This window comes from Bombina bombina, chromosome 5 (genome assembly GCF_027579735.1).
Source record: "Bombina bombina isolate aBomBom1 chromosome 5, aBomBom1.pri, whole genome shotgun sequence".
NCBI lineage: Eukaryota > Metazoa > Chordata > Amphibia > Anura > Bombinatoridae > Bombina > Bombina bombina.
In genome coordinates this window covers 12,939,927-12,952,547 of record NC_069503.1, presented here as the reverse complement: position 1 = coordinate 12,952,547, position 12,621 = coordinate 12,939,927, and the positions used below count along the sequence as shown (strand labels likewise).

At 39.4% G+C, this 12,621-nt stretch overlaps 1 protein-coding gene across 1 annotated transcript in view; it reads right to left on the bottom strand.

Annotated features, from left to right (window-relative positions):
* Window positions 1–12,621, bottom strand: part of LOC128659671 (uncharacterized) — a 117,787-nt gene that overhangs the window by 89,778 nt on the left and 15,388 nt on the right. The window contains exon 2 of the mRNA XM_053713240.1: window positions 4,026–4,187. Coding sequence (XP_053569215.1) covers window positions 4,026–4,187 — 162 coding nt within the window. The remainder of the gene's footprint in view (window positions 1–4,025; window positions 4,188–12,621) is intronic.

Sequence of the window (12,621 nt, the reverse complement as noted above, 5' to 3'; positions counted from 1 at the left end):
AAACGACTTAAGAAAACGACTTAAAAAATTACATGGTCCTATCTATTGTATTATTCCAAAGCTTAACTATTTGCATTAATCTTCCTTATTTCATAAAAATGGTGTAATTTCTATTTCAGAATTAAGTCCATGGGGGTACAGTGAATTAAAATTGTAAATCATTTCTGCTTCTTTTCTTAGGAGTTTATTTTCATAGTCTCCCCCTCTCCAGTCTCCCTTCACTTTACATAGACCCCAAAATTTAAAGTCTTTAAGATTATTATGGTGCACTTCTCTAAAATGTTGGTAGAGGTGGGTTTCTAGTTTCCCTTTTTCAATATTCCACAGGTGTTCCCTCATTCTATCCCTCAGCATCCTGGTAGTTTCTCCTACATAGATCATATCACAAGAACATTGTATCGCATAAATCACCCCCTTGCTATTGCACCTAATAGTATCCTTTATTTCAAAATCTATATTCATCCTTGGGACTTTTAGAATTTTCTTTTTTGAGCTATATTTACATGATCTACACGTTACGCAAGGGAAAAATCCCCTTACTTCTTTCCCCCATAGATCTTTATCCTTATTAGGACCTCCTTTATTTCTTTTGAACTCACTCGGTGCCAGTAGTGTTTTCAAATTTCTGGTTTTTTTATATACTATTTTGGGGTAGGGTGGTAGTTTATCCCCTAAAATGGGGTCATTTTTTACTATGTGCCAGTGTTTGCGTAAAATTTTCCTAATTATGTTGTGATTATCGCTATATTCTGTAACAAATGGTATGCTGAAATCCTCTGTTTGTTGGTTTTTTACTTTATAGCTCAAGAGTGAGGCCCTATCTGTATTCCTTGCTCTTACTATTGCTTGTTTTATATTCTCCTCATTATAGCCTCTATCTTTAAATTTGTTTTCCACAGTTTTTATTTGTTCTTCAAAATCTTTTAGCTCCGTACAATTCTTCCTTATTCTAAGGCTTTGGCCTACAGGTATGTTGCTCTTCCATTTAGAATAGTGGCAGCTGGTGGCATGTATGTAGTTGTTTGCATCTGTGGATTTAAAATATGTTTTGGTAATTAATTTGTTCTTATCTGCCATTATCTCCAAATCTAAAAATGATATATTCTCTCGACTAATTTGATAAGTAAATGACAAACCCCTATCATTATTATTCATTAAACCAAAAGTGTCCTTAAGGGACTCTTCACTACCATTCCATATAATAACAATATCATCGATTAGTCGAGAGAATATATCATTTTTAGATTTGGAGATAATGGCAGATAAGAACAAATTAATTACCAAAACATATTTTAAATCCACAGATGCAAACAACTACATACATGCCACCAGCTGCCACTATTCTAAATGGAAGAGCAACATACCTGTAGGCCAAAGCCTTAGAATAAGGAAGAATTGTACGGAGCTAAAAGATTTTGAAGAACAAATAAAAACTGTGGAAAACAAATTTAAAGATAGAGGCTATAATGAGGAGAATATAAAACAAGCAATAGTAAGAGCAAGGAATACAGATAGGGCCTCACTCTTGAGCTATAAAGTAAAAAACCAACAAACAGAGGATTTCAGCATACCATTTGTTACAGAATATAGCGATAATCACAACATAATTAGGAACATTTTACGCAAACACTGGCACATAGTAAAAAATGACCCCATTTTAGGGGATAAACTACCACCCTACCCCAAAATAGTATATAGAAAAACCAGAAATTTGAAAACACTACTGGCACCGAGTGAGTTCAAAAGAAATAAAGGAGGTCCTAATAAGGATAAAGATCTATGGGGGAAAGAAGTAAGGGGATTTTTCCCTTGCGTAACGTGTAGATCATGTAAATATAGCTCAAAAAAGAAAATTCTAAAAGTCCCAAGGATGAATATAGATTTTGAAATAAAGGATACTATTAGGTGCAATAGCAAGGGGGTGATTTATGCGATACAATGTTCTTGTGATATGATCTATGTAGGAGAAACTACCAGGATGCTGAGGGATAGAATGAGGGAACACCTGTGGAATATTGAAAAAGGGAAACTAGAAACCCACCTCTACCAACATTTTAGAGAAGTGCACCATAATAATCTTAAAGACTTTAAATTTTGGGGTCTATGTAAAGTGAAGGGAGACTGGAGAGGGGGAGACTATGAAAATAAACTCCTAAGAAAAGAAGCAGAAATGATTTACAATTTTAATTCACTGTACCCCCATGGACTTAATTCTGAAATAGAAATTACACAATTTTTATGAAATAAGGAAGATTAATGCAAATAGTTAAGCTTTGGAATAATACAATAGATAGGACCATGTAATTTTTTAAGTCGTTTTCTTAAGTCGTTTTTTAAAAAAGTTTTTACATTTTTTTTTTAAATGACCAGATCAGGAAGCTATGTAGAAGATTAGATACAATTGGGTGATGCAATATTGAAAGTGCAATAATAGTAGTATATACAGTTCACAGTCTATTAGTATTATATTTGATAAATTTACATACATTTTATACACCTCCTTTATGAAGAGTATACTTCAATAGGATTTCTGTTATCCCATTGATAGAGATTAGTTATAGTATGGGTATTAAATTCGCTAGCACTGGTGTAGGAAGAATTCATATATATATATATATATATATATACATACAATAGATTATAATTTTTTTAAAATTGATTGTATTTTTAAAATTGATTGAGTTTTAAAGCATTAACTGTAATTTTAAGTTTAATTGTATTATTGTCTTTTAGGCTATTTTTTAAAGATTTAATATATGATTTAGTTTAATGGATGTGAGATGATACACATAGTCTTTTAGAAAATAGTAATATATAAGATTGTGTAGGCCTACAACTTAATTAGTATGTATACTCTTTTAGTGTTTTAGCTAAAGAAGAAAGGAATAATTATAATATCACATATTTTTTATATTTAAAAAACTCCAAAGAAATAAGTGTGGCATTAAATGGCGAAAAAGACCCATAAGGTTCCCACAAAATAGAACCTGGGGAAAGGAAGTTAATTATCTCCAGATTTGCACCGGATCTGAAAACAGGTATTTAAGGAGCAGGTGTGAGTGTAAACAGTATCTTGAGAAAGCCCTGGTAAAAGTGGGGTGAAACGCGTAGAAATACTGAACACTTGGTGTAATCTGCACGGATTTAAACTGCACATTTGATTTGCATAACAGAAGGAGGATTACGTTTTGAGCCCGAGTGATCTCTGCGTACGGAGTACTAAGAGCAGAGTGAAAGTGTGGAGGGCTACCAGAGGAAACAATACTTGCGCAAGTATACCGGAATTCAAGACTCCACAGCTGAGGGTAACCGGTGACGTCAGACGCTAAAGCTAACAGCGTGAAGAATCCCGGTGAGTGTAAAGCTGCATCTGTCGAGACCTGCGAGCGAGAGCAGCAGGCAGAAGATTTAACCAAGGCGGTAAGAAAGCCTTTGGGGATTGACATAATCTAGTATAAGGTAACACCTGTACAACCTAGTGCAATAAACAACAACTGAACTTTTTATCCGTGTGCTTATAGCTGGTTTACCAGACTAAAGACTGTGACCTGAATATCGAAAAGAAATGGTTTGAAGTATTAAAGACTAAGGGAAATATACATTTAAAACCACGGTCAGATAAGCCATTTTTTGCCAAACGCTTAAACAGCGAGATTTGGAGTTAATATTGGGACTTTCCTTATATATATTTTATCTGTTTTGACATAGTGCTACATTTTATAATAGGCACACCATAAATTTGAATAGTAGCACAGAGCATTGGATATAGCCGGTTTTAGATACATTGCTTTATGAATGAGAGTATGAATGTGAAGTGTTAATTAACTATTATATTGTTTTATAATATATTGTGTGTTATAATAAATTATTTTATATTAATACCAACTTTGTCAGGAAGAGATTATTTTTATAGAAATTGAGCAATATAATTTACTGTCCTATAGTTTGTAACTAAACTTGAATAATCCTCACAGTGTAACAAAAAGAATTTTAAAAATAGATACGAAAACAATTAGAACATTTACCCACAGCTGTAAGCGCCTCTACGCCATACACATTCTCTAACTTATTACTACTGTTAGTAATGTCCTCATCACTGCGTGCAGCTGCTTCTTCTCTAGTGATCCAGGCTGTCTCTGCTGAGAGCTTGTTTTCCTGCTCCCCTTTATTGCTGGCTAATGTTACATCTTTACACAGGAACAAGTTTTATTACTACTGTTAGTAATGTCCTCATCACTGCGTGCAGCTGCTTCTTCTCATTAGTGATACAGGCTGTCTCTGCTGAGAGCTTGTTTTCCTGCTCCCCTTTATTGCTGGCTAATGTTACATCTTTACACAGGAACAAGTTTTATTACTACTGTTAGTAATGTCCTCACCACTGCGTGCAGCTGCTTCTTCTCGTTATTGATCCAGGCTGTGTCTGCTGAGAGCTTGTTTTCCTGCTGCCCTTTATTGCTGGCTAACGTTACATCTTTACACAGGAACAAGTTTTATTACTACTGTTAGTAATGTCCTCACCACTGCGTGCAGCTGCTTCTTCTCTAGTGATCCAGGCTGTGTCTGCTGAGAGCTTGTTTTCCTGCTCCCCTTTATTGCTGGCTAACGTTACATCTTTACACAGGAACAAGTTTTATTACTACTGTTAGTAATGTCCTCATCACTGCGTGCAGCTGCTTCTTCTCGTTATTGATCCAGGCTGTGTCTGCTGAGAGCTTGTTTTCCTGCTGCCCTTTATTGCTGGCTAACGTTACATCTTTACACAGGAACAAGTTTTATTACTACTGTTAGTAATGTCCTCACCACTGCGTGCAGCTGCTTCTTCTCGTTATTGATCAAGGCTGTGTCTGCTGAGAGCTTGTTTTCCTGCTGCCCTTTATTGCTGGCTAACGTTACATCTTTACACAGGAACAAGTTTTATTACTACTGTTAGTAATGTCCTCATCACTGCGTGCAGCTGCTTCTTCTCTAGTGATCCAGGCTGTGTATGCTGAGAGCTTGTTTTCCTGCTCCCCTTTATTGCTGGCTAACGTTACATCTTTACACAGGAACAAGTTTAATTAACTAGTAACTAAACCACCATGCTGCAGCTGCACTCAGACACTTCCTAAACACAGATATGCTTTACAAATCGTGCGGACTCTGAGAATGGTATAGAAAGCATTTCTGTGTTTAGGAAGTTTCTGAGTGCAGCTGCAGCATGGTGGTTTAGTTACTAGTTCATTAAACTTGTTCCTGTGTAAAGATGTAACGTTAGCCAGCAATGAAAGGGGAGCAGAAAAACAAGCTCTCGACAGACACAGCCTGGATCACTGTAACAACATTACAAGACTTAGCTGCAGGTAACTGACCTCCTCCCCCAGTCACCCTTCTGTAGCCTGCCGCACTGTTAGACAGAGGAATCTAAGCTTTATGCTGTGTGAGTTAGCTCTGCTTATAATCTTGTCAGGCAGCATTTAGACAGAAGCTAAATCACACAGCATAAACATTCCCTAACTGTGTTTACTATTCAGTGACGGACTCTTCAGAGTAATAAATACCAGAGTGAGGAGGTTGCTTGTGTTAGAGCCCTTTCGGTGAGCTCTTAAGGACATGATAATGATGTCATGTTCTCACCACCATCAGTATGTCATGTTCTCACCACCATCAGCATCAGTATGTCATGATCTCACCACCATCAGTATGTCATGTTCTCACCACCATCAGTATCAGTATGTCATGTTCTCACCACCATCAGTATCAGTATGTCATGTTCTCACCATCATCAGTATGTCATGTTCTCACCACCATCAGTATTAGTATGTCATGTTCTCACCACCATCAGTATCAGTATGTCATGTTCTCACCACCATCAGTATGTCACGTTCTCACCACCATCAGTATCAGTATGTCACGTTCTCACCACCATCAGTATCAGTATGTCACGTTCTCACCACCATCAGTATCAGTATGTCACGTTCTCACCACCATCAGTATCAGTATGTCATGTTCTCACCACCATCAGTATCAGTATGTCATGTTCTCACCACCATCAGTATGTCATGTTCTCACCGCCATCAGTATCATTATGTCATGTTCTCACCACCATCAGTATAAGTATGTCATGTTCTCACCACCATCAGTATCAATATGTCATGTTCTCACCACCATCAGTATCAGTATGTCATGTTCTCACCACCATCAGTATCAGTATGTCATGTTCTCACCACCATCAGTATGTCATGTTCTCACCACCATCAGTATCAGTGTGTCATGTTCTCACCACCATCAGTATCAGTATGTCATGTTCTCACCACCATCAGTATCAATATGTCATGTTCTCACCACCATCAGTATCAGTATGTCATGTTCTCACCACCATCAGTATGTCATGTTCTCACCACCATCAGTATCAGTATGTCATGTTCTCACCGCCATCAGTATCATTATGTCATGTTCTCACCACCATCAGTATAAGTATGTCATGTTCTCACCAACATCAGTATCAATATGTCATGTTCTCACCACCATCAGTATGAGTATGTCATGTTCTCACCACCATCAGTATGAGTATGTCATGTTCTCACCACCATCAGTATCAGTATGTCATGTTCTCACCACCATCAGTATGTCATGTTCTCACCACCATCAGTATCAGTGTGTCATGTTTTCACCACCATCAGTATTAGTATGTCATGTTCTCACCACAATCAGTATCAATATGTCATGTTCTCACCACCATCAGTATAATTATGTCATGTTCTCACCACCATCAGTATAAGTATGTCATGTTCTCACCACCATCAGTATCAGTATGTCATGTTCTTATCACCATCAGTATCAGTATGTCATGTTCTCACCACCATCAGTATCATTATGTCATGTTCTCACCACCATCAGTATCATTATGTCATGTTCTCACCACCATCAGTATCATTATGTCATGTTCTCACCACCATCAGTATCATTATGTCATGTTCTCACCACCATCAGTATCAGTATGTCATGTTCTCACCACCATCAGTATCATTATGTCATGTTCTTACCACCATCAGTATCAGTATGTCATGTTCTCACCACCATCAGTATGTCATGTTCTCACCACCATCAGTATCAGTATGTCATGTTCTCACCACCATCAGTATGTCATGTTCTCACCACCATCAGTATCAGTATGTCATGTTCTCACCACCATCAGTATCATTATGTCATGTTCTCACCACCATCAGTATCAGTATGTCATGTTCTCACCACCATCAGTATAAGTATGTCATGTTCTCATCACCATCAGTATCAGCATGTTATGTTCTCACCACCATCATTATCAGCATGTCATGTTCTCACCACCATCAGTATCAGCATGTCATGTTCTCACCACCATCAGTATCAGAACGTCATGTTCTCACCACCATCAGTATCAGTATGTCATGTTCTCACCGCCATCAGTATCAGAACGTCATGTTCTCACCGCCATCAGTATCAGTATGTCATGTTCTCACCGCCATCAGTATCAGATTGTCATGTTCTCACCACCATCAGTATGTCATGTTCTCACCACCATCAGTATCAGTATGTCATGTTCTCACCACCATCAGTATCATTATGTCATGTTCTCACCACCATCAGTATCATTATGTCATGTTCTCACCACCATCAGTATCATTATGTCATGTTCTCACCACCATCAGTATCATTATGTCATGTTCTCAGCACCATCAGTATCATTATGTCATGTTCTCACCACCATCAGTATCAGTATGTCATGTTCTCACCACCATCAGTATCATTATGTCATGTTCTCACCACCATCAGTATCATTATGTCATGTTCTCACCACCATCAGTATGAGTATGTCATGTTCTCACCACCATCAGTATGTCATGTTCTCACCACCATCAGTATCAGTATGTCATGTTCTCACCACCATCAGTATCATTATGTCATGTTCTCACCACCATCAGTATCATTATGTCATGTTCTCACCACCATCAGTATCAGTATGTCATGTTCTCATCACCATCAGTATCAGCATGTTATGTTCTCACCACCATCATTATCAGCATGTCATGTTCTCACCACCATCAGTATCAGAACGTCATGTTCTCACCACCATCAGTATCAGTATGTCATGTTCTCACCACCATCAGTATCAGTATGTCATGTTCTCACCGCCATCAGTATCAGTATGTCATGTTCTCACCGCCATCAGTATCAGATTGTCATGTTCTCACCGCCATCAGTATCAGATTGTCATGTTCTCACCACCATCAGTATGTCATGTTCTCACCACCATCAGTATCAGTATGTCATGTTCTCACCACCATCAGTATCATTATGTCATGTTCTCACCACCATAAGTATCAGTATGTCATGTTCTCAACACCATCAGTATAAGTATGTCATGTTCTCATCACCATCAGTATCAGCATGTTATGTTCTCACCACCATCATTATCAGCATGTCATGTTCTCACCACCATCAGTATCAGCATGTCATGTTCTCACCACCATCAGTATCAGAACGTCATGTTCTCACCACCATCAGTATGTCATGTTCTCACCGCCATCAGTATCAGAACGTCATGTTCTCACCGCCATCAGTATCAGTATGTCATGTTCTCACCGCCATCAGTATCAGATTGTCATGTTCTCACCACCATCAGTATCAGTATGTCATGGTCTCACCACCATCAGAATCATTGTGTCATGTTCTCACAACCATCAGTATCAGTATGTCATGTTCTCACCGCCATCAGTATCAGTATGTCATGTTCTAACCACCATTAGTATTAGTATGTCATGTTCTCACCACCATCAGTATCATTGTGTCATGTTCTCACAACCATCAGTATGTCATGTTCTCAGCACCATCAGTATCAGTATGTCATGTTCTCACCACCATCAGTATCATTGTGTCATGTTCTCACCGCCATCAGTATCAGTATGTCATGTTCTCACCACCATCAGTATCAGTATGTCATGTTCTCACCACCATCAGTATCAGTATGTCATATTCTCACCACCATCAGTATCAGTATGTCATGTTCTCACCGCCATCAGTATCAGTATGTCATGTTCTCACCACCATCAGTATCAGTATGTCATGTTCTCACCACCATCAGTATCAGTATGTCATGTTCTCACCACCATCAGTATCATTGTGTCATGTTCTCACAACCATCAGTATCAGTATGTCATGTTCTCACCACCATCAGTATCAGTATGTCATGTTCTCACCACCATCAGTATGCAGGGCCGCCACTAGAAATTTTGGGGCCCCTGACTTAACCATTGAACAGGGCCCCCCCACCCCTTTGACATGTGCAATTTTTTACCAGGTGACTAAAACGTATATGCACTTTATTCTTAAGTGTCTATTTAAACTTGGAAATGTTGTAAAGGTAGTAACATACAAACACACAGGCACACTCATACACTGAAACACACTCACCATAAGGATTCACATATAGACACTCTAGCAGACACGCAAACACACTCAGACACAGACACCCAAACAGACACTTGATTACATTGACCTGACAAGTAATGAGGTAGACTACAGTTTTGTAAAAAAAAAGAAGATTTAGAAAACAAAATATGGAGTTCTGATTATCTTTTTGTAAAGGAAGATGCCAACTAAATGATGACAACAGCATGCAGTGGCTGAAAGTAAGGGCCCTGAACTGCCTAAACAATAATTTAAAGGTTAAATGGTGGATTGGTGACTTCCGTAAAGGTCTCAGTCTCAAAGTCTGTGGAAAGATGTGAATAACCAGTAGTAAGGTCAAAATGTCCTAAAAATGAACAGACAATAGACACACACACACACACACACACTCAAACTTGCACATACACCCAAGGAAACACCGACAGAGACAGCCTCAGAAAACACATAAAGACATACACACACACACACAGAGACACCCACAGAAAACACACAAAGACGTACAAACAGAGAGAGACAACCACATAAAACACAGAAAGACATACATACACACACTCTCACTGAGACATTCACAGAAAACACACAAAGACATACACAAACCCTCACAGAGACATCCACAGAAAACACAAACCCTCACAGAGACATCCACAGAAAACACAGACATACATACATACACACACACCCTCACAGAGACATCTACAAAAAACACAGACATACACACCCACCCTCACAGAGGCATCCAGAGAAAATACACAAAGGCAAACTGTTACAGAAGCATTAGTTATTTTGTTGTGAAGAGCTTATTTCCCAGCAGCAATGCCTGAACCAGCCAAGCCAGCGCCTAAGAAGGGCTCCAAGAAAACCGTAACAAGTATCATTTCATAAAGAGTTAACTTTTTTCAGCTTTTAGAAACTATTTTGTAAATACAAGTTTGCTGGCCTCAGCTCTAAGTTTAGTGATAAACAATCCCATTGTCTAATCACCTCCGGAGTCAGACTGCTAATTGATAAGATGAACTGCATTGTTTTCTTATGTGTAACTTGCTATCTGAAGTACTGTAATCCTATTGTGGCCTGTCAAAGGACATTGTCTCTCTATCTAAATGTGTGATGGGGGATTTTATGCTTCCCCCCCTGGGAGTGCCCTGTGTGCATGTAACCTCAATAAAAAAGCAGGCTGGGCATCCCAGTCCTGAGTTCTTGGTTGACCCTCAATCGCAGCGTTGACTCGTTTTTGTGGGCAGAAGGGTATCCTAGCTGCACTACAGCTAAGGGGGATTATTCTATATTTGCGAGACTCATATAGAATACTATGGAAAAGCAGCTTCTCCCCTCTTCAGCAATAGGGATCCAGGCTACTAAGCGGTCCATCTCTCAGCGAGACTAAGGGTAACCGTAACATTTGGCGGCAGCGGTGGGATTTTCCTGGATTTCCTAGGAGAGGTACAGAACGGATGGAGAGCGCTTACGAAAAATTGAAGCGTACAACCCTAAAGGATTTACTTGAAAGCAGAGGGGGGTACACCAGCAACGGGCCGAGGAGAGAGCTGATCGCAGAATTGACCGAACTGGATCAGAGCTTCACAATGGCGGAAACACCGACCACGATTAGTGACGAAAAAAACAGAATTTATGCTTACCTGATAAATTACTTTCTCCAACGGTGTGTCCGGTCCACGGCGTCATCCTTACTTGTGGGATATTCTCTTCCCCAACAGGAAATGGCAAAGAGCCCAGCAAAGCTGGTCACATGATCCCTCCTAGGCTCCGCCTTCCCCAGTCATTCGACCGACGTAAAGGAGGAATATGCATAGGAGAAATCATATGATACCGTGGTGACTGTAGTTAGAGAAAATAATTCATCAGACCTGATTAAAAAACCAGGGCGGGCCGTGGACCGGACACACCATTGGAGAAAGTAATTTATCAGGTAAGCATAAATTCTGTTTTCTCCAACATAGGTGTGTCCGGTCCACGGCGTCATCCTTACTTGTGGGAACCAATACCAAAGCTTTAGGACACGGATGATGGGAGGGAGCAAATCAGGTCACCTAGATGGAAGGCACCACGGCTTGCAAAACCTTTCTCCCAAAAATAGCCTCCGAAGAAGCAAAAGTATCAAATTTGTAAAATTTGGTAAAAGTGTGCAGTGATGACCAAATCGCTGCCTTACATATCTGATCAACAGAAGCCTCGTTCTTGAAGGCCCATGTGGAAGCCACAGCCCTAGTGGAGTGAGCTGTGATTCTTTCAGGAGGCTGCCATCCGGCAGTCTCATAAGCCAATCGGAGGATGCTTTTAAGCCAAAAAGAGAGAGAGGTAGAAGTTGCTTTTTGACCTCTCCTTTTACCAGAATAAACAACAAACAAAGAAGATGTTTGTCTGAAATCCTTTGTAGCCTCTAAATAGAATTTTAGAGCACGAACTACGTCCAAATTGTGTAACAAACGTTCCTTCTTTGAAACTGGATTCGGACACAAAGAAGGCACAACTATCTCCTGGTTAATATTTTTGTTAGAAACAACTTTCGGAAGAAAACCAGGTTTAGTACGCAAAACCACCTTATCTGCATGGAACACCAGATAAGGATGAGAACACTGCAGAGCAGATAACTCTGAAACTCTTCTAGCAGAAGAAATTGCAACCAAAAACAAAACTTTCCAAGATAATAACTTAATATCTACGGAATGTAAGGGTTCAAACGGAACCCCTTGAAGAACTGAAAGAACTAAATTGAGACTCCAAGGAGGAGTCAAAGGTTTGTAAACAGGCTTGATTCTAACCAGAGCCTGAACAAAGGCTTGAACATCTGGCACAGCCGCCAGCTTTTTGTGAAGTAAAACAGATAAAGCAGAAATCTGTCCCTTCAAGGAACTTGCAGATAATCCTTTCTCCAAACCCTCTTGTAGAAAGGAGAGAATTTTAGGAATTTTAATCTTATTCCATGGGAATCCTTTAGATTCGCACCAACAGATATATTTTTTCCAAATTTTATGGTAAATTTTTCTAGTTACAGGCTTTCTAGCCTGAACAAGAGTATCAATGACAGAATCTGAGAACCCACGCTTTGATAAAATCAAGCGTTCAATCTCCAAGCAGTCAGTTGGAGTGAGGCCAGATTCGGATGTTCGAACGGACCTTGAACAAGAAGGTCCTGTCTCAAAGGTAGCTTCCATGGTGGAGCCGATGACATATTCACCA